Genomic DNA, 22,871 nt, shown 5'->3' with positions numbered 1-22,871 from the left:
ACATTTTTGTTTCTCTATGTTAGGTGAACCATCCTCTGTTATGAGAGATGTCACTGAAAGAACGAGTGATCAGCTGCAATACCCCGGTAATTACGTAACAGTATATGTAAACATTTGCATGGATTTACTTGATGTAGGAGATATGCGCACTACCTTGTATCTTTTAGTCGCTCGTAGTGTTGTTTGCCCTTGTACCTAAGTAGACAAGTTACTTGATTAGCACATTATTTTGGTGTAAAATTTGTATCCAATAGACTCTTGTGTTATCCCCCTCAGGCCCATCGTCCCCTATAGGGGAACCTGCGCGTAAGAAGATGAGAATGACTGATCAACATACCAGTAAGGAAGTGCCATTTGGTTGATAAGTTATTTACTTGATCACTAATATTGTAATCTTTTTCGCGGTAATAATTATTTTACTGTGTAGTAATAATTATGTAATTCTTATTCGTGTTTTTCAGGTGAATTCTCCTCTGTTACAGTAATGGAAGATGTGTCCTTGAAGACGGAAGTACATGTGCATGTTCATGATCAGCGAAATACTTCTAGTAAGCTTTGTTTTGCGGTTTTTTGTTTTATAAATTTTCCCTCCTCAGACCCTGCAATGGAACATGTGGTCAATAAAACGAGTGATCAACATACCAGTAAGAAAATGTCAATTGGTCAACAAGTTTCGAGTTTGAAAGTTTAATTTTTTTCCTGGGTCTAATAATAACGATTTAATCTATCTTTTCTTCAGGTGAATTGTCCTCTGTTACAGTAATGGAAGATGTGTGCAAGGAGACTGGAGTGAGGGACCAACAACTAGATCAAGAAATCCCTGAGAGTGACATCATTCTAATCGCGGAGAAATTTCCACACCTGCTGAGCGTGCACAAGGTAGGCAGTACTCTTATTCATATACTGTACGTACTTACATAATTATCATTTTTACATTTGGTAAGGGGATTGAGCATATTGTTCACTGGAACCCCTCAATTGTATTCCCTTTTGAGTTTCCCCTAGAAGGTATTTACAAGGGGTAACCGTCACCAAATTAAACCCTGGTTGATTGTTGGTTTTGTACAGGCTTTGACAATTAACGATCTGCAACATGTTTACGAGAAACTACACACTGCACATTCAAGTGCCAGCCCTCACTGGTTCAATCTGGGATTGGCTCTAGGTCTCAGTCATTTCATTCTCACCAACATCGATATCAAGCATCGTGGCGATAATGTGTCGTGCTTGCGTGAAATGTTGGCTGAGCTCCTGAGTACGCAAGATGTAACATGGAGTCTCCTGTCAGGCGCTCTCAAAAAGCCCTCAGTGAAGCTCATCAATTTGGCTGATAGCATCACAGGTAACTTCAATGTTTGCGTATTTTTTTGATTAGCCTGGCTGCATGTGGGTCATTTTTAGTGCTTTATATAGACTATCATTATCTTAGCTTTTTTCTTTGCATTCAGTCACAACTCCTAACCTGCTCGATCGACTCAACCTCACCCCAGCTGACCTCGGTGATGTAACTGATGTCACACGTTGTTATGGCAATCAAGCTGGAGTGGCTCATGCATTGGGAGCGTGGCAAAGTGTGAATCCTTCCAGAGCTACCTTCAGGGCCTTGGTAGAAATTGCCATAGGACTGAGAAGAGGAGACACTGCTACAGACATTTGTAGATTCATTGTAGAGAATACGAGTGGAACTGACCGAAACTGATTTTATACATAACGTTTTTGTCTGCAATGCTTTGCTTTTCTGCACATTTTTGGTAGTCTCTGTGAGAAGTTGAACTGAGCATGTGCAGTATTAGCCTCGATCCCAGGCCGAGTTTTCGCTAACAACTAGTTGTTTGCCTAACCGTTATAAAAGCGAAAACTCTGCCTGGGATGGAGGCGCCCACACATTGAAAAAGCCGTCATCATACCGTATATCTTCTAATTTATCGGACACTTCTAATTACCCCGGACACTCTTTTGGGCAATTTTTGTTGTTCTAATACAACGGACACTCCAGTACTTTAATATTACATTTGTTCTAAATATCCGGACAATACCTTGAAAAGTTGAGTTACCATTCATTGACGGCAAGTAAGACCTAAAGTGCTGCAGTTAGATAGCTTTGAGTAGCTAGTTTTAGATAGCTAGTGCAACTATTCAGTCGTACCCTGTTCTATTAAACTTAGCTAGCTCGCATGCAGCTGCTTGCTTGTTCTAATTATTCCGGACACTTCACATGCTCTATAAAAATCTGTTCCAATTATACCCGGACAATTTCCAAAATAATTATTTTTTGCTGTCCGATAAATTAGAAGATATACGGTACTAATAATTATTATGTATATATCACTTTCTGTTGTTTCGAATAAAGCATCTCAGTAATTGGAATATTTCTGTAAGTACTGTAATCAACCCCTAGCGTGTGATGCTACTGCTCTACTCTACTCTCTGTATTATTTTGATGGCTAAGTAGTTAATGAACGATTATGTTGTGTTGCTACTGCAGGCGACTGGAGATCCATACTACCTGGACGTCAGTCGATCAGTGGTGAACAACTTGAACAAGTACGCCAGAGTGAGGTGTGGCTTCGCTGCCATCAAGGACCTCAGGACCAACGCTCACGAGGACAGGTAAGTCAGGGGAACCATTATATACTAATAGTTAGAATTTAGTTCCCATGTAGATCTCGCAAAAACGTATAATAATCGGTACTTGTATGGCATCACAATCCTTGCCAGAATGCAAAGGTTAGATCGCAAAGTCTTAATAAACTCATTCACAAAGGGTTTATATTCTAGTAGTACGATATCATTTTATTGGCAATCTTCGATACTGTATAGAATGGACTCCTTCGTACTGGCTGAGACGTTCAAGTATCTGTTCTTGTTGTTTGCTGACGAGGGGGACAGTCCCCTGAACATGGATGACTTTGTGTTCACGACTGAGGCCCACCTCTTCCCCCTCTCCCTCGCCAGCGCTAACACCACCCTCAATAGAGTCGTCCAAGAGGCAGTGAGTGGGTACAATACATACACAGTGTAGCGGCTATGCTGCTTCAGTATGCATTTTTTAGGTGCAGCTGCACATTGTAGGGGGGGGGGGGGGGGGGGTAAGGCAGCTCTTTTATAGAGAGTACCTTCTTTTGAATGAGATTATGGTAGCCTGGCTGTGTGAGTGTGTCAGGTGGTGTTCTCTCTGTGTGTAGTTACTGGTGAAGAACACAGACCTGGTGAATATGAGCACTGTCACTGTTACTACTAGCGGACCAGACTCTTCCGGGAAGGCAGCAAAGAACAAACCAGTCGCTGACAGCTTCACTAAAGGTTCACTGAAACACACACTAGACACCATGTACAGTAGTAGCCAATAATCCCGTCTAGTCAGCACAATTGTAGTTGTTTATAATTATACACCCCCTCACATCCACACACCACCCCCTCACATCCACACACACCATACCCACACACACACACCACACACCATGAATTACCATGAATTAAGTAGCTACTGTATTTGTCTGGAGATGGTTTACAAACTTGTACACCTCCATCACTAACCCCCCCCCCCCACACACACAGGTGTCTCCTGTTCACTGACGAGAGTGTCCTCCCTCACAAGGTGGGTAAGGAGAGGCTGCTGTCAAATGGTATAAGAGGACAAAGCAAGGGCAAACTCCACCCACTCAATCAGCGGTGGATTATAACGAGCAGGGGCCCACTCATGATGTGTGTAGTTCATGGATCATCGAGCCAGTACAGTGGATGGAAAGCTCTCTACTGGGCAAAGTGGAGGGGAAGGTGAGGCTGCTACTTGTGCATTAGCTAAAAATAGATACGTATCTTGAAAGCCCGTAATTTGTGTTCAGATTGTCCAATTTCAAACTAATTGATGCATTCAAGAGCTCTCAGAATTACCTTTCCAATGGTGTGCTTAGATACATGTACTAGTCTTGTGATTAGTCAAAATCCAAGACTATATAGCCTTGCGTTATTTTCTAGAATTCAACTGTTCGTTCACACACACACACACACACACACACACACACATGCGGCAGATTCTGTGTCTCAAGTGCTCGGCTCGTGTGGGGTCATTCAACTGGTCAGGTGATCAGTGCTCGTGTGGGCAGTGGGTCACACCCTCCTTCCAGATACACAAGGCACGAATAGACGAAACCAGAACACTCACTAGGAGAAAAGTGGACAAAACTGTATAGTTAGCAAATTACTGAATTATTGTCCAAATTCAAACATTAATTTTTTCGATCATTTGAAGGTTTATTGCTTGAACAATAAATGATGTCATACTAATTCAATGTACCATGTACTGCATGTACAAATAATAGCATAAGAAGCGTCAATTATTATTCACTGCAAATTCAAAATTCAATTTTTCGATCATTAATTTGATAGATTATTGATTGGAGAATATGAATGATACCATACAGTACTGCATGTACATAGCATAAATTATATTAGCAACTAATAAACAAATGGTCATAATAATTTGTCTGTTGTTTGGATAGTCCTCAAACTTGTGTCTATAGCAAACGTGAGTCTGCTTGGCAGTGACAGCCGCCGTACTGTGGCTTGTTCTTGGCTGCTCTGAGTTGTGCAAGGATGACGTGACATCGGTATTGATGTGTGTAGGCCCAGAGGAACAACAGAGTGGCTACAATCAGGCCAGCAAGGGGTGAGTCTGCAATGAAACATTGATCAAGGTTGACATTCAAATAGAGACTCCTAAACAAGAATTAACAAGTCAACAATTACACAGTAGTACTTGTACATACCTTGATCAAGTATTAATTGTAAGTGTACTAGACTGAATATTACTGTACCTGAATTCAAATGCAGCAGTGCTGTTGGTCCCAAAGCGGTGTAGAAGTAGACTCCGAGTATGTAATGAGCTGGTGCCATCTTGCTATCAGAGAACACACTCACAAACAAACACTCAAACAATCTACGAGACACTTGCAGGCAAATGAGGAGTAGAACCAGCCACACTCCAAATGAGCTGGAGAGAAATAGTTGCATTTGGATGACACAAAGTTCCCAATGACGGTCTGGATTGCAGGGCCCAATAGCGGTAGTCGTGTGTGCAGTATAAAGTGGCTGGTATAGTAGAGGAATACAGAGTAGTTCCACACCACCCCCCACACGTAGAAGTGGGTGAACCACCTGCAGAGGGGAATAAAGACCTCCTTAGACTGGGACAATGCAATTACAACAACTACAAGTCAGGACAGTCTCAGCTAGGGAGCTCACTATTGTAAATCACAATCCAGTACTTAGCTAGGTGTTACAAGCTAGACTTGTAGGGGGTTCTCGTTACAAGAGGTAGACTGATACACTGTATATATTGACCCTGACTGACCTCCTTGAGTCTTGGGCACACTAGGGTTCATCCAGCTCCAGTCACTCTCACTCCTCAGCTTACCATACTTGTACACATCTCTGGTGAAACTTGGCAGATATTGTCTCCAATAGACAAGAGCATGAACTAGCAGTCCAGAACCAATCCACAGTAACCAGGAGATGCTCACATGCTGCATTAGCTGATCAGCCATTAGCCTCTGGCACGAGAGTGGTCGACTAGGTTCCCCACTTTGTCACTGAGACCTGCACGTGTGTGTGTGTGGGGGGTGAGTGTGTATGGGGGGGTGAGTGTGTGTGTGTGTGTGTGTGTGTGTGTGAGTGTGTGTGTGTGTGGGGGGGTGAGTGTGTGTGTGTGTGTGTGTGTTTGTGCGCTGACGCAATGAAGGTGGGTGTGAGAGAAAGGACATTCTGTACTATATATAACAGTGGGTAGCAACACTGAATTGAAACAGTACACACACAAGAAACTGCAAGTGCTGGTATTCCCCAGCTGTGCATGTCCAATGCTGACACAGGAAAAAGCATGACCTTATAATTAAGTCTACAAAATATGGATGGCAGATATAACTACGTACCAAACTATGAAGTGGTACGGTCGACTGGCCTTGTGTATATCGTTGCCATGTTGCTCACTGAAGTCTTTGTGTAGATTCTCGAGGTAGTTAAAGGCCAGCTTGGCAGGATAGGTGGGGTCACACAGGGCGAGGTAGCATATCCCCTCCTCAAGGATGTAGCTGTGTGGGGAGTCCATGTTAGTGTGTGTGTGCTTCAAGCTCAAAGTCATCGCCCCTCATCCACCATTAAACTGGAGTATAATATCACCAACCAAGTTCCAACTATTCTTAGACTACATGTACACTGGTAGTTCCTTGTTAGACAATCACTATAGAGGGACCTATGTATAACACACACCACTTACAATGTGTATGGTACAGTTAAGCAAATGCTCACAAACAAAAGGCCATCCATTGCATCAGTTTATACCATGACAGAGTACCAATCATCATACACACCACGAGGCAATAATGACATTCACAGGAGAGTGCTTACTGGAACACCATACGACCCGGGTCACACTCGATTAAGCATCGAGGGGGGCTGACTGACGACAGCTTGCGGAATATCTGCTTGGCCTTGGGTTGGTATTCAGCATAATCCCGGCCAGACTGCAGAGGGAGAATGCAACAATTCAGTTAATTCAAGCTGTTAAAGATAGCACACACTACACACGTATTATTCTAGCAAGGTTCTCTTTATATGTCTACAGAATCATGACTTGACAACTATTCATGTCACTGAGCTGCATACAGTACAGTGTCCTGATGGGACCAATGCAGACTGTACTGTGTAGCTCCTCTACCTCTTCATTGACAATGGATGCTGACAGAGGTAGTCCATCACTGGCTCTGGCAATTAGTGTCAGGTGGGCCATTGTTCCTGAGCTCTTCTTTCTTCAGTGCTTCTTCTTCTGATACGTACGTACTTGCTTTATGTATGTTCTGTGCTCTATTTGGAACAATAATATATTATGTGTCCTTTGAACCCTTTCTTTATTGAACGTGTTGCTACAAGCCCCTCCCCCTCATGCCTCTAGCCACCCACAAAGAAATATAAGGACCTTCTCTTGAAATGGCTGAATCTACAACCCTGAATGCTGCTAGTTCCCCACAGTTGATGGAGGATGGGCTTACTGAGGATGACAGGGTATGATATTCACATGATAGATAGATACTCAATGATCAGTGCATTCTCCTAGTGCCTAGATGTACTTGTTGACCACCCATAAACACACTAGGCATCATTCATTCATCACAGTATAGTGCCTACACTCTACCCTGTCAGTGTGAGGTGTTTTATCTCATGTTGTTGTTCTCTCCACATGTACCACTCTCTCTGGATGGACAACAGGACGTGATTAAGGTATGTTGTGTGCAATCACATTCTACCAAGCTGACATGCTTGTGCTCTGAGCACTTGTTGTTAGGAGGTAGACAGTGTAAAGAAGAACACATACGGATAACTGAATGTGATACTATTCCTTAATTGAGATAAGTAGATCTACTCGTAGTATAGCCTCCTTCACCGGCCTTCATAGAAAAGAAGGCCTGCTATCGACTGCTTGTGCATGCACCAAATTATTGGATATTTTTTCCCGTAAATTTCCTATAATACTGGATTCATCAGAGAAAATATTCTAAAAGTCATACACAGAGCTATATAGCTAGCTAGCTAGAGACAGAGCTGTGTATGTTTGTTGTACAGCTATTTTCTTCTGATAGAATCAGTAGCAGTAGTATAGAAGACTTTCACCAAAGATAGTGTTAAATGGACATGGCCTGTCCATATAGGCTCTTGTCGGCTTTCACTATGTTCAGACGATCGTCATCCACACTGTTGCAGGCTGTGAGTCTTTTGTTAACATAGCAGGCTAAGGGTAGCTATCAGAGAATGCTATCAGATGGGCTAGAAACTCAATCAAACTTTCTATCTACTTCCTTCAATCCACTTTCGTTCGTTGTGATGTCACAGTTTTACTGAGCATATACGATGTTATCCAAAACCCCCAGATACCGGGGGGATATTAGCGCATGCGCAAGCGGTCGATACCAGGCCCACTTCTCTAAGTGAAGTGGGAAGTGCGGCCTGGGATCGAGGCTACTCGTAGTAGTACCTGAAAGTATGCATGGATAATCAAGTGTTTCAGTCTGCATGTTTGGCTGTCCACAATTGTTTCCCCTCTCCTGTGTCGTGCAATCACCAGTGTACTGTATCACTGCACTAATGTTCTCTTCCTTCCATTTCATGCATCTCCACCTCACCTTTGACTGACCCTCTGAAACAACAGATGGTAAGTTGGTGTGTGTTGTCAGAGTATTTAGTGTCTGTTGCATATTCTGTGATGTTTCTACTTCCCCATTATTACTCTTGTGTGTGTGTGCAGTGCCATAGTGTTATATAGGGAAATATTTAGTATGATCACATTCAACCTCGTAATCATTCATTTACTATCTTCCCACTGTTTGCCCTGTGGACTCTCCCTCTCTGGATCAACAGTTTGTAAGTTGTGTTTGCACGTGCACACTCATTTTAATGGTTACTATAGGAACTCGTAAATTGTATTTTGTCTCTTTCCATAATTATTGCCAACTTGGTATTAGCCGAGGCCCACACAAAAGTTATTAGGTTATAGTTTTAATATTCGTAGAATATACACCTAAGTTCATTAGTTGGTACGTACATTATCGTGTTTGTTTCTTCCCATGCACACACTCATTCCTATGTTGGACCACACACTGATTTGGACTACTGTAGGAGGTGAGCTTCTTACGAGTACTCAATGTCCACACACTAAAATGGTTCAGCTGCAATGTGTACGGATGTACTGGTTACCTAGCATCATTAGCGTGTGTCCCTTGTCCTCTAGAGCTGACCCTCTCCCTCGTATAGGGTAGACCACGGCTTTAAACTTGTTTACTCGTATAGGGTAGACCACGGCTTTAAACTTGTTTAATTCGTAATCCCATTTTACGGGCACAAGTTCGAAATACCACCCTTGTGTACATTGTGTACATGTAAATTTGTGTTTATGTAAATTCCCCAACCAATTAAGTGCCTACTGAACCTAAAACTTGTTGCCTATTTCTCAATGTTTCCCCAACTTTTTTATTTCTTAGATTTTCTATGCCAGGTCTAGCCACTTGTTGCTGTGTGTAGTCAGTCCCATACACACCAGCGTTCAACTGATCTGATGTCTTGTATGTGTATTAAGATTAAATCTCTCCCTCATATGTACCATTTGATGTGTCTCAGTATAACATTGAGGTATGTTGTGATTGTGTGTGTGTCTCATGGAGCTCGAGTCCATGTGTTGTATTGTACGACAAACAAAATCATACGTATCAAAGTTGTACATGTAAGATGCTTTTTGTACCGTTTACCGTCCCCTCTACTGACCCACCCACTGACCCTTCCATTATCTGCTATTGCTAGTACCGAGTACCTGTGTGTGTACCATCCAGTGTGTGTACTACCAGTGTTCATATCCCTCTCTCCTCACATGTACCCTCTGTGGACTGTTACTCAACAACAGTTCGTGAGTTTATTGCATGTACATATAATGGCGTACTAGGCTGACTTGTATACATGTACTACTGCATGAAGGCAGAAAGAATAACTTGCGTGACTTTATTTAGGATTAGTACGTACTGAAAGTTTCATGCTGTACAGACGTGTACTTGCAATAATTGATGTATACATGTGTGAATGCATTCGTGTATTTGAACATGTTCATTTCTCTACATGTCCGTGTCCTACTGCTTGTTAATGTAACTACTGCTAATGATTACTGGAACAACAGTATGTAAGTTAGAGTATACAGACATGTATGAATGCACTCACTGCTCCTACCATCATCCCCCTCTCTCTGTTTCCATGTGTGTCTGGCGCTGGTGTCTCATTGGACTAAACAGAAGGTGAGCGGGACACTGCACTGACTTGTGACTGTACTTGTGTCAGTAATGTTTGAGTTGCATGAGTACATGTGTATTGGCATTCATAGTGTACAGGTTTGTGATTATATTCTTTTCTCTCTCCCTACATTTCCATGGTTACTGAATATCTGGAACGATAGAAAGTGAGTCAAACAATGTTGGCAAACATACCGTACACCTCATATGCATTCAGTTTGTAATAGTCTCATATCCTTACCTGACTCTAGTAGCTATACTGGTTGCTCCTATAGACAACTCATAATGTGTGACCACAAACACACAGTCTAACCTCTTGTCTTGTTCACCTTGTCCAGGAGAAGGCTGAGGAGGAGAGTAAACTGAAGCGTCATGAGACGGTGAGTGTTGACAGTTGCACTTACTACTCTCGTGGTAAGAGTGGTACACGTAGTCTAGCAGAACGACAATGTGTGTACATGTACTGTCCATTGTATGATGAATGGTTGCTTTTTGTCTACCTTTTTTTAGGTATGATTTGTAAGTCCACTTTTACTGTTTGTCTGTGTGAGGTTATACCGTATAGCGGGTAAATATATAATTATGCTCGCCAAGTTTATTTAGGTTGGTGGTTACTGATTTTTATATTTTGATAATTTGTACATTTGTATCAGCTGCATGTTCTATTTGGTGGAATTTTTCTTCAGTCGTATATAAATTCTTTACTCCCCCAGAGAAGAGCTGCCCTCCAACAGAGACTGTCTGGTGACATCACTGACCAGGACCGGAGACAACTGCAGGGAGAGCTGGAGGAGGTGGAGGGGGAGATCAAGAAGTATGTCTCAGAGATACAAAAGCGTGAGGAGGGGATACATCTCAATTATAAGTGGATTGCTGAGACACGAGGAGAAGGACAGGAGAGGCAGAGAAAGGAAGGTGAGGGGAGCAAGGAACTTTATAGTACAGTGAGTGTTGATGCTCATAGTTGCAATCACTCGTACCTGTAGCAACTTACATGTAGTGTGTTATTAGTAGACTGTACCTACAGCTGTTGTGAGGTCCTCATACTTTATATAATCGTGTATTGCAAAAGCGTTGGCTCCACCCACAACATTTTCGTTCGCCTATCACATGTGTTGTGTTGCTAGGCAACTGACCCTGATTGTGCACACTACAGTGTACTAGAGCATTGTTCCTGTTACTACTCTACACACTGTGGTGGTATGGATATGGTTTATTGGACTTTATTAATACCAACTTTCAATGATTTGGGTTCGTGACGTTGTACTGTGTTACTTAATTATGACATCATCATGTTAATTCAAGCATAGCACATTCCTGTAGTGATCAGCCACATCATTATTACCCAGTACATGTATTCCCTGTCATTGGTGGGTCACCCACTTAGCAAGCTTTTAAGGTTTACGATTTAAAAGTGGTTTATGTTCAGCTGCTTCATGTCCTTAATATCTTCACGTAGTCCAGTAGCCGATCCGTCTCCAATTGAACGCTATATAGGTCGACTCCTAGGCCTGGTATTGATTGTATCTGGGCATATTTGCTCAAACGAGCGAATTCCTAAGCGATTAAATACTAAATGTGTTTTTATTAGCAAGCTAGCTAGCTACCTGTGACTCGACTATGGAGACTTCAGTTCTGGATTTTGATGGACAAGGGGAGCGCTGGTCCTACCAAGCTTGTAGTCCATCAAAAATGATAACAACTGGTAGCAGAGAGACTTGCCATACCCTGTTGGGAACCACACAAACACATCCGTTCCCTCAGACAGGAGCTTGAGGGCCTATTCCTTCAAGAGAGTAAGGCTTCTTGCTTCGTACAGGGAATTTATAAGCTATTGCTCCATCGAAATCCTTAATCGCTTAGGAATACGCTCGTTTGAGCGAATTCCAACCACGCCCAAATGCAATCAATACCAGGCCTAGGCCTATATAGCGTTCAATTGGAGACGGATCGGCCTAGGAGTCTACCTAGCGTTCAATTAAATTGGAGACAGATCGGCCTGGGAACGAGGCTAGTAGTCCAGTTGCCTTTCCACTGACACTTTATTGGCTAGGCAACTGACTTTTTTAACATGTACATAGTACATTTTAGGCATACTAAACTGAGCATCGTTCCTTTTGCTACTCTACATGGTATATGGACACTGTTTATTGGACATTGTAGTAATATACTGTAGGACTGAACATATATAGCTGATGCCCATCGTGTTCTAATCGCGTTATCGGTATTATCCTTGCAAACATGCATTTTATGACATACAGGCAGAAGCCCGAGTGACGATCGAGTGCGATGATTGTATTATTATTTTGTGTTTTATATCACGATGACCCCTTACCAATTTATGCCTTGAGGCTACGCAACGGTGTAATTAAATAACACAGAAGAGCTTTCTTGTTGCTTTGGCAATTCTATATATTCACATGTTTTCCCCACCCCAATGTACATTGTTCGTATATCCCTCTACTGTACATGTGGTTGTTAGCATTACATACACCACATATACACATTAGAATCGAAGCTATCAGCAAAGCGGTTGTTTGATGAGGCGATGAAGCACGGACACGTCTCGGTCAACATTGTCAACATGCTTGTGTTTGGACCTGCGGGAACAGGGAAGACCAACCTCAAGCACCTGCTAACTGACAAGCCCCCTCCACTACAGCGAGACAGCACTCCTTGTATGGAAAAGCCAGTACGCATTCGACCCGTGTCCAACACGAAATTCAAGACAACTGGAAGAGGCTGGGAAGAGATGTCTCAGCCAAAGATGCTCAATCTACTAGCTGAAATCATTGCCAAGTTACCAAAAGAAAGCACCGATCACCTAGTTGGAAAAATCACTGATCGCTCCATGGCATCACGGATTGCCAATGGCTTGAAGAAAATGATGATGGCATTAAGGATTCCCAAGAGAATGACCACAACTAAGCCAACTTCTGGTTCCAAATTGAGCCCATCGACGAACGATTCCGATGAACTTTCTGGCTCTGCAAGAATGTTGGACAAAGCCATCGATGAAGTGATAGCGAGTGTAGTGAGTGGTGTGGCAGAAGAGCTGCCAGCCACACAGGGAACTGACCAACTGTCGAGCAGTGACCAGCAAGAAGGAGAACTGTTTGATTCCAACTGGGTGTATGTTACCGACTGCGGCGGCCAGCCGCAATTCCACGACGTCAGCCCTCTCTTCATCAAGCACATTTCAGTGGCGTTGATAGTCCTGCGTTTGATTGACGAACTTTCCAGTTTCCCTTCTGATGAGTACTACAAGGATGGGCAGCTTGTTGGTAGTCCTCATGCATCTCACATGACCCTCGGTGAGACACTTCAGAGTCTGATTCGATCCATTGAGTCCCATACCTCACAAGACAAGAAGCCGAAGATGATCTTTGTGGGCACATTCTTTGATCAGCTGAAGAGCTCGAATACACTTATCGAGAGGAATAAAGAGATTCTCGACATGCTGCCACCCGATATCAAGAAGCTATTGGTGTACGAAAATCTTGGATTGAACAATCTGATTTTTGGTCTCAACACAATCAGCCGAGAAGAAGATTCACTGGCCACTGCCAATAGGATTAGAATTGCTATTGAGCGCTCTATTCCGCTACAAGTCAAAATGCCCATCTGGTGGTCCTTCTTGGATTCACTTCTCCAGAGTTTATCTGCCAGTCTCGAGCGAGGTGTACTAGGCATTGAAGAATGTCTCCAATTAGCCACTCGATTTGGTTATTTGCTCAAAGATCTTGAAGCTGCTCTGGTCTTCTTTGACAACGTGTGTATAGCGCACTACTATCCCTCCATTCTCCCCAACACAGTGTTTGTGGATGCCCAGATTCCACTAGACAAGATCACCGAGCTCTCACAGCACGCCATCTTCTTGAGGAATGCACGCTCTACTGTTAGCCCAGGAGGGACAGGCGCCGAATGGAAGAGATTTCGAGACGAGGGCATAATCACTTTAAAGTTTCTACGATTCTTCACGAAGCATTACGTTGAAGGCATCTTTTCTCCAGAAGATATGCTGTTGATCATGAAATATCTTCTTGTGATTGCTCCCATTCCTCTAGTGGAAGCCACTTCCCACCAAGCCGAGTTCTTTATGCCATCTCTACTCACATCGATCCCACCTGCTGAGCTAGACAAAATCCGTTCCTCCTTCACAATATCACCCTTCGCTATCTACTTTCGTAGTGGGTGTATTCGCTCTGGAGTCTTTTGCTGTCTAGTTGTGGACGTAATCAAGAGGCTGGGCTGGAAAGTTTTGCTCCCCTCAGGGAAACCAATTTGCTTTGCTAAAAATTGTATCCAGCTAAAACTTCCCGAGCTCCCGTGTACCGTGACTCTGATCGACTCCTTCTCGTATCTTGAAGTATATATCAAGGTCCTTCTTTCTCTTCGCAAAGAACTTTGCCCTGCGGTCCGCAACGAAATTTTGAAGAGCATTAGATTGTCCTGTCAAGCGTTGCATTACAACAACGACACACCCGAGACAGGCATCTTTTGCCCATGCAAGAAGAGCACCGGAAGCACACGCAAATTGCACCTTGCCGATGTCAGCGAACGAAATGGCTGTAAGTTTTGGATGTGCTCCCTTGAGGCTGATGTGTGGGAAGAGCTCAGTGAAGAAGATAGAATCTGGCTGGACAATAGCGAAGGTTCTGGTGAGTACAGTGATTTTTAAATTGAAATTTACTTCTTTGTTCCCTCTGTATATAGGTGAATCATCCTCTGCTACGAGAGGTACTTGTACGAAGACTGAGAGAAAGAGTGATCAGCAGCAATACTCTAGTAAGTATACAGCAGCTCTATATAGAACAATATTAACTATCGTTGGTTTGATATGCATGTTGTTGTTTTAGTAATTCCTTTGTTTTGTTCAGTCCATCAATGTGGGACTCTGGCCAATGTTGTTAGTAGCACTGGATCTGGAATGAGTGATCAACAGCCTTGTTTGAGTGAGCATGTTAATTGACAAACGTATACTACATTAGCGTAACTGCTGTGTCTGCTTTTCCTCAGGTAATTCTGTAATGGAAGATGTGTGCTTGAAGACGGAAGTACATGTGCATGTTCATGATCAGCGAAATACTTCTGGTAGGCTTTTTATTTTGTGGTTTTTTTGTTTATAACTGTTTCCTCCTCAGACAAATCCTCTCCTGCAATGGAACATGTGTTTGATAAAATGAGCGATCAACATACCAGTAAGAAAATTCAACAAGTTATTTTAAGCTTGAAAGTTTAATTTTTTTTGTCGGACCTGATAATGATTTAGTATACAGTAACTGCTGTTTTCTTCAGGTGAATTATCCTCTGCTGCAGTAATGGAAGATGTGTGTAAGAAGACTGGAGTGAGGGACCAACAACTAGATCAAGAAATCCCTGAGAGTGACATCACTCGATTTGCGGAGAAATTTCCACACCTACTGAGCGTGCACAAGGTAGGCAGTACTCTAAATCTTAATAAGTACTTATCCTCCTGACATTTTGGCAAGGGAAGTACATGTAAGATGTTAGTTGGGTGTGATGACATGTTCGTGGTATGCCAATAATCAAGAATTCTTTAACCTGCCCTATTAAGAATATTCACCAGAACCACAATTGTATTCCCATTGAGTTTCCTCTGGAAGGTATTTACAAGGGGTAACCCTCACCAAATGAAACCCTGGTTGATCGTTGTTTTTGTACAGGCTTTGACAATTGACGATCTACAACATGTTTACGAGAAACTACACACTGCACATGCAAGTGCCAGCCCTCACTGGTTCAATCTGGGATTGGCTCTAGGTCTCAGTCATTTCATTCTCACCAACATCGATACTGGCAAGCATCGTGGCGATAATGTGTCTTGCTTGCGTGAAGTGTTGGTTAAGCTCCTGAGTACACAAGTTGTAACATGGAGTCTCCTGTCAGACGCTCTCAAAAAACCCACAGTGGATCTCATCAATTTGGCTGACAGCATCACAGGTTTGTGCAGTTTTTATTTATTAGCCTTTGTGTTATTGATATCTATCATGAAAATATAATTTTAGTGATGCCTCTTTCTTTGCATGCAGTCAATCAATCCACAACTCCTAACCTGCTGAATCGACTCAACCTCACCCCAGCCGACCGTGATGGTGTAACTGATATCACAAGTCGTTATGGCAATCAAGCTGGAGTGGCTCATGCATTGAGAGCGTGGCGAAAAACGAATCCTTCCAGAGCTACCTTCAGGGCCTTGGTGGAAGTTGCCATAGGACTGAGAAGAGGAGACACTGCTACAGACATTTGTAGATTCATTGTAGAGAATACAAGTGGAACTGACCGAAACTGAATTTTATACGTAACGTTTTTATTGATACTATTTTGTTTGCAATGCTTTGCTTTTCTGAACACATTTTTGGTGTCTCTGTGAGAAGTTGAATGAGCATGTGCAGTATGAACATTTTAGCAACGCCCACACATTGAAAAAGCCGTCATCACACCGCTAAGGTCAAAGTGCAGCTGTGGTAGAATTAAAGGAAAATCATTCTCGTGAAATATTGAAATCCAACCTTCAAGACAAAGAGACTCTGTGCTTTGTTTATCTTTCCTCCTACTATGAACAGGTTATAGCTGACAGGGTGAGTTGCAATATAATACTTATCAAATAAGTGTACAGTGCAGCACATAGAGCTAGTCTAAAGTAGAACCATTGTACAGATAGTGACAATGGTATTGTACGTGTGGGGAGTGGTGATTGTGTGCTCCCTACTACTCACTCATCACAATGGCGCACTATCAATGGGCCCCACTGAAAAGAAACACTACAAGTAAGTGTGTGTGTGTACACATTACCCTAGTCCTAGTAGTAGTCTAGAGGTTCCCATACTGGCCTTATTGTGTACCTACCCCAGCCTTTATTGTGTGGGAGGAATTTTGGTTTGTATGATTTTATTTTAATATTTTGGTTTCCAGGGACAAGGTTCTGGAGATGTTCAATCATGCCTACCGTTCATACATGGTGAGCCTATCACATGATGTGTCTATCTAATCACATGACTCTGATTTACGCTGCTGACAGGACTTTGCATATCCTGCTGATGAGTTGATGCCACTGACGTGTAAGGGGCGTGTCCGGGGGTGGAGCAAGGACGAGGGGACATTGACTTTACCCTGGGCAGGTTCTCCCTCACCCTCATAGACACACTGGACACTCTGGCTGTGAGTCAAGTATATACATATAGTGTGTGGGTGGTCAGGGCAACCACATCCCCTGAGGCCCTATTGGAGGAGAAGCTATGTAACTTATTTAGAAGCCATTACCATGAATTAAGTAGCTACTGTATTTGTCTGGAGATGGTTTCCTGTATTGAATAGTTAATATAGATGCTTCCACCAGAGGCTCCTCTCTTACCTTGACTTCCTTCCCCTATATCTGAATCAGTACAATACACTATAGGAGAGGAAGCTGTACTCTAACTGTACTGTGCATGGTAGCCTGTTATTATTAAAGGGGCAGGAGCAATCTCCCCTCCACCAATGTACATGTGTTTGTCCCCTCAGGTAATTGGTTCGGTTGATGAGTTTTCCTCGGCTGTACAAAAAGTCATGACAGACATTAGCTTCGACAGTGACTTGGTGGTATCAGTGTTTGAGACCAACATACGTGTGCTAGGTGGTTTACTGGGAGGTCACTTTGCTGCCCTGGCTCTCAAAGAGAAGGGCTACCATCAGTTGGCTTGGTATGATGGGGGGCTGCTCAGAATGGCAGTGGAAGAGGGGGAACAGACTACTTCCTGCTTTCAACACCACCACAGGTCTCCCCTATCCAAAGGTGACTGCTCTGTACTCTGAAAAATAGCCAACAGAAAATGCAGTTCAAAATTTTATACCAAATTTGAAACTGGTCTTAGTCTAAGTGTACAGTATGTCATGTGGATAATACAACCTGTACATATGTAGAAAGTGCTTTATTATAGGCAAATCTCTGTTGCAAGTGCACTGCAATCCACTGTACTGTGCAAAATTGCCAACAGAAAATACAGTCCATTCTGTACTAAAATTGAAAGTGGTAGATAATACAACCGTTACATGTGCTGTATTATATTGTGCCTCTCCTCAGATCAACCTTCGCCACGGTATGGGCTACCCTAACATGGAGAAGACAACGTGCACGGCATGTGCTGGGTCCATGATCCTTGAGTTTGCTGCCCTCAGTAGACTAACAGGTGCAGTGAGTGTGTGTGTGTGTGTGTGTGTGTGTGTGTGTGTGTGTGTGTGTGTGTGTGTGTGTGTGTGTGTGTGTGTGTGTGTGTGTGTGTGTGTGTGTGTGTGTGTGTGTGTGTGTGTGTGTGTGTGTGTGTGTGTGTGTGTGTGTGTGTGTGTGTGTGTGTGTGTGTGTGTGTGTGTGTGTGTGTGTGTGTGTGTACATTACCAACTTTGTGGGTGCCTCTAACTGGAGGTAGGATTGTTCAATATGGAAACTGAAAAATGCATTGTGTAGCTCTAAGAGTGGTATAACCTATGGTAGGCTTAGATTGTTGGTTATATTTGAGCCTAAATGATATGGTCAAGCTCTTTCTCTCCCATCAGGTGATCCTCAGTTTGATGTGAAAGCCCACCAAGCAATGGAGGCAATCTGGCGTAGTAGACACCGAGGGCACAATCTGGTTGACTCAGTCATCAACGTACACAGTACTGAGTGGACGAGAGTGGATAGCGGTGTGGGGGCGGGGATTGACTCACACTACGAGTACTGTCTCAAGTCTTACATCCTGTTGGGGGACAGGAAGTATCTGCAGAGGTTTGGGAAGGTGAGCGAGGGGTTATTGAAACACTTGGTGCTTACTGTTAGAGTTAAAATTGTGAGGTAAAGGAGTTAACGGAAACTGTGTGTACAGCTTTAATATGTTCATGCAAGGTCAGCAACTTCATTTTCTTTCTTTACCCCCTCCCCTACAGCATTATGATGCCATCAAGAGATACATCATGAATGGGCCCATGCTAGTGGAGGTGAGCATGAATTCACCTCATCGAATGACTAGATCTTTCATGGACTCACTTCTGGCGTTCTGGCCTGGTCTACAGGTACACACACACACACACATGCACTGACTAAGAGAAACCACTAGCTCCCTTTTAGGGGTCGTAACTTGTGTCCAATTTATTTGTAGCTCTTTGATAAAGGTACCACAAGATGGTAGACTGAGATCAACAATTGTTTTTCGTGCCGTAGTTTTCTGTTTTGCCTTAATATCTCTGAACCTCTCTAGAACGGTTTGACATAGAAAAGTACTTCTTAGAGGCCGTCCGTCTATTGTAGTCTGCAGTATACATTTTTGTATATACTGTACTTACCTAACCGTCATGTTTAAAATGACGAGGTTTGTTGTATCTATCTCCAGGTTCTGTGGGGTGATGTAGACACAGCTATACACATTCACGACATGCTTTATCATGTGATGGAGAGACACAACTTCCTACCCGAGGCATTCACTCATGACTTCAGGGTTTACTGGGGAAACCACCCTCTCAGGCCTGAGTTCATTGAGAGCACTTACTTCCTCTACAAGGTACACCGTCATGTGTGTGTGGGGTGTGTGGGTGTTTGTGTGTGGGGGGATGGGGGTGGGTGTGTGTGTGGGGTTGGTGGGGGTCCACGGAATTCAAGTTATGGCAGCTGAAAAGAATAATTAAATTGAGGGGGGGGGGGGGAGAGTTGCAGTTAATTTCAACAGCTATTAACTTTAGTACCGTTGATCGAATCTCCAAAATTTTGTGATTTTCGGAAAGCTTAGAAAATTTCCTTTCAAATGATATATTTCAATCCAAAATTTCGTCGGGGCCATAATTTGTCATTTTTCGGCCTTGGACCATGGGCTATTATTCATGGTATCGCCTAATTGGCAAATACTTTTATCGTTCAAATAAGAATTTTGATGATGCCATTTGAAAGGTGTGTTTCTAAGCTTTCAGAAAATAATATTATCGTTGAAATTGGATCCACGGAATTCAAGTTATGGCAGCTGAAAAGAATAATTAAATTGAGGGGGGGGGGGGGGGGAGAGTTGCAGTTAATTTCAACAGCTATTAACTTTAGTACCATTGATCGAATCTCCAAAATTTTGTGATTTTCGGAAAGCTTAGAAAATTTCCTTTCAAATAATGTATTTCAATCCAAAATTTCGTCGGGGCCATAATTTGTCATTTTTCGGCCTTGGACCATGGGCTATTTATTATTCATGGTATCGCCAAATTGGCAAATACTTTTTATCGTTCAAATTAGAATTTTGATGATGCCATTTGAAAGGTGTGTTTCTAAGCTTTTAGAAAATAATATTATCGTTGAAATTGGATCCACGGAATTCAAGTTATGGCAGCTGAAAAGAATAATTAAATTGAGGGGGGGGGAGAGTTGCAGTTAATTTCAACAGCTATTAACTTTAGTACCGTTGATCGAATCTCCAAAATTTTGTGATTTTCGGAAAGCTTAGAAAATTCCCTTTCAAATAATGTATTTCAATCCAAAATTTCGTCGGGGCCATAATTTGTCATTTTTCGGCCTTGGACCATTATTCATGGTATCGCCAAATTGGCAAATATTTTTATCGTTCAAATAAGAATTTTGATGATGCTATTTGAAAGGTGTGTTTCTAAGCTTTCAGAAAATTATATTATCGTTGAAATTGGATCCACGGAATTCAAGTTATGGCAGCTGATAAATTGAGGGGGGGGGAGACTTGCAGTTAATTTTAATTTGGGGGTGGGTGGGTGTGTGTGTGTGGGGTGGGTGGGGGTGGGTGTGTGTGTGTGTGTGTGTGTGTGTGGGGGTGGGGGTGTGTGTTTACTCTATGCATTAGCTGTACATGTATATATCACTTTCTGTTGTTTCGAAGAAAGCGTCTCAGTAATTGGAATATTTCTGTAAGTACTGTAATCAACCAAAGCTTGTGATGCTACTGCTCTACTCTACTCTCTGTATTATTTTGATGGCTAAGTAGTTAATGAACGATTATGTTGTGTTATTACTGCAGGCGACTGGAGATCCATACTACCTGGACGTCAGTCGATCAGTGGTGAACAACTTGAACAAGTACGCCAGAGTGAGGTGTGGCTTCGCTGCCATCAAGGACCTCAGGACCAACGCTCACGAAGACAGGTAAGTCAGGGGAACCATTATATACTAATAGTTAGAATTTAGTTCCCATGTAGATCTCGCAAAAACGTATAATAATCGGTACTTGTATGGCATCACAATCCTTGCCAGAATGCAAAGGTTAGATCGCAAAGTCTTAATAAATCATTCACAAAGGGTTTAATATTTTAGTAGTACGATATCATTTCATTGGCAATCTTCGATACTGTATAGAATGGACTCCTTCGTACTGGCTGAGACGTTCAAGTATCTGTTCTTGTTGTTTGCTGACGAGGGGGACAGTCCCCTGAACATGGATGACTTTGTGTTCACGACTGAGGCCCACCTCTTCCCCCTCTTTCCCTCGCCAGCGCTAACACCACCCTCAATAGAGTCGTCCAAGAGGCAGTGAGTCGGTACAATACATACACAGTGTAGCGGCTATGCTGCTTCAGTATGCATTTTTTATGTGCAGCTGCACATTGTAGGGGGGGGGGGGGTAAGGCAGCTCTTTTATAGAGAGTGCCTTTTTTTGGGTGAATGAGATTATGGTAGCCTGGCTGTGTGAGTGTGTCAGGTGTTGTTCTCTCTCTGTGTGTAGTTACTGGTGAAGAACACAGATCTGGTGAACATGAGCACTGTCACTGTTACCACTAGCGGACCAGACTCTTCCGGGAAGGCAGCAAAGAACAAACCAGTCGCTGACAGCTTCACTAAAGGTTCACTGAAACACACACTAGACACCATGTACAGTAGTAGCCAATAATCCCGTCTAGTCAGCACAGTTGTCTAGTTCTGTTTATATACCCACACCCACACACACACACACACACACCCACACTCACACACACACACACACACACAGAGTCTGTGGTGATCAGTGCGTACCTGACGTGCCCTAATGACCGACGACCGTTTGTCCTGTTGGACCGCTTTGAGAAGATGGTCTTCAAACTTTGCACCAGCTCAAGGTTCAACAAACGACCAACCAGGTAACAGCAGCAGCTTGGTTCATTGTAGTCAATACACAATAATTATGAAGCCTTTACAAATTTGCTCTCAAATTCGAATAAAGTGTGCTATTGATACCTCCCCCACACACACACACGCCCACACACACACACACACGCCCACACACACACACATACAGTGCCAAGCGTAAGCGTCTCACTCCTCCTCGTCTCTCGATCAATTCTCTGGACTTCAAGAACCCAGATCACCTGAAGATCCTCACTGAGCTGGGCATTGTGGTTCAAGTGGTGGAGGGAGACAAAGTACAGGTCTCCCACAATATGGCCAAGGCCAGTAGCCCTGAGGACGCAGAGGAGGGATGGTACCTCATGCAGGATATTGTCAAGCTCATGAATCAGCAGCACGTCACAGGTAAAATGCTTTTAGTGTTGTTGGTAATAGTACATGTACAGCTTTCAACCACATGTAATGTACTTCAATGTGCAGCGTCTTTAATGTATGGAGGTACATATAGGAATTGATATATACATACAGTACACAAAACCCTCCATCCTATAGTTTTATTTGCCAAATTTGAATAATCTGTTTCCCATAGCAATGACTGCAACTGTATTACGCCTCCTATTAGATGGTAGTCAGAGACAGACACCGAAGCTGGCTCGTATACTGACCCCTGCTGACCTCCAGGAGAGGGGCATACGACACGAGTTCACTGTAGGTCCAGCCATGTTCGGGCCAGAGCTGGGCGTGGGGGAGTTCCAAGTGGGAGGGGAGTTGGTGGAGATGAAGCCAATCGGTGGAGTACTGGACAATGGATGCTCTGAGTATGACCCCCAGGAGGCCCGGGATATTATGGGGAAGATCCTGCTCATTAACAGAGGAGGCTGCCTCTTTGTACTCAAGGTACACAGTGTTGTACCGCACACCATAACCATGTGGAGTCTATTAATGGTTATGTTACGTTATCTAAATGTTTCTCTTAA

General features: G+C 43.1%; 3 protein-coding genes and 1 pseudogene across 19 annotated transcripts in view; 3 read left to right on the top strand and 1 right to left on the bottom strand.

The window, feature by feature from the left end:
* The window catches only part of LOC135342890 (uncharacterized), a 40,087-nt gene extending 23,829 nt beyond the window's left edge, over positions 1-16,258 (top strand). For 2 of the 17 annotated variants that reach the window (XM_064539752.1, XM_064539741.1), the window contains exons 6-12: positions 24-86; positions 277-339; positions 462-548; positions 14,966-15,022; positions 15,120-15,259; positions 15,509-15,785; positions 15,875-16,258. In XM_064539752.1, the coding sequence (XP_064395822.1) occupies positions 24-86; positions 277-339; positions 462-548; positions 14,966-15,022; positions 15,120-15,259; positions 15,509-15,785; positions 15,875-16,134 (947 nt within the window). In that variant the 3' untranslated portion in view covers positions 16,135-16,258. Of the gene's footprint in view, positions 1-23; positions 87-276; positions 340-461; positions 549-596; positions 645-739; positions 880-1,068; positions 1,343-1,448; positions 1,768-14,965; positions 15,023-15,119; positions 15,260-15,508; positions 15,786-15,874 lie in introns of those variants that run through there. The other 15 variants (XM_064539744.1, XM_064539751.1, XM_064539750.1 and 12 more) reach the window with 15 other exon arrangements.
* LOC135342916 (ER degradation-enhancing alpha-mannosidase-like protein 3) lies at positions 1,974-4,251 on the top strand. The gene is made up of 5 exons (XM_064539805.1): positions 1,974-2,610; positions 2,821-2,992; positions 3,186-3,303; positions 3,559-3,777; positions 4,035-4,251. Exons 1-4 carry the CDS (start codon positions 2,456-2,458, stop codon positions 3,630-3,632), a joined length of 519 nt encoding a protein of 172 aa, XP_064395875.1. The 5' UTR covers positions 1,974-2,455; the 3' UTR covers positions 3,633-3,777; positions 4,035-4,251.
* On the bottom strand, positions 4,358-6,862 carry LOC135342924 (vesicle-trafficking protein SEC22b-like). Its single transcript, XM_064539816.1, has 5 exons — positions 6,716-6,862; positions 6,406-6,521; positions 5,931-6,089; positions 4,818-5,598; positions 4,358-4,675 (listed from the first exon to the last, which is right to left on the bottom strand). Exons 1-4 carry the CDS (start codon positions 6,785-6,787, stop codon positions 5,589-5,591), a joined length of 357 nt encoding a protein of 118 aa, XP_064395886.1. The 5' UTR covers positions 6,788-6,862; the 3' UTR covers positions 4,358-4,675; positions 4,818-5,588.
* Positions 16,259-16,283: 25 nt separating the features above from the next.
* LOC135342901 (ER degradation-enhancing alpha-mannosidase-like protein 3) lies at positions 16,284-21,806 on the top strand (annotated as a pseudogene).
* The last annotated feature ends 1,065 nt before the right edge of the window (positions 21,807-22,871 follow it).

The sequence above is a fragment of the Halichondria panicea genome, chromosome 10 (genome assembly GCF_963675165.1).
Source record: "Halichondria panicea chromosome 10, odHalPani1.1, whole genome shotgun sequence".
NCBI lineage: Eukaryota > Metazoa > Porifera > Demospongiae > Suberitida > Halichondriidae > Halichondria > Halichondria panicea.
The sequence above is the reverse complement of the archived record's forward strand: the minus strand, read 5'-3'. Positions and strand labels throughout refer to the sequence as shown.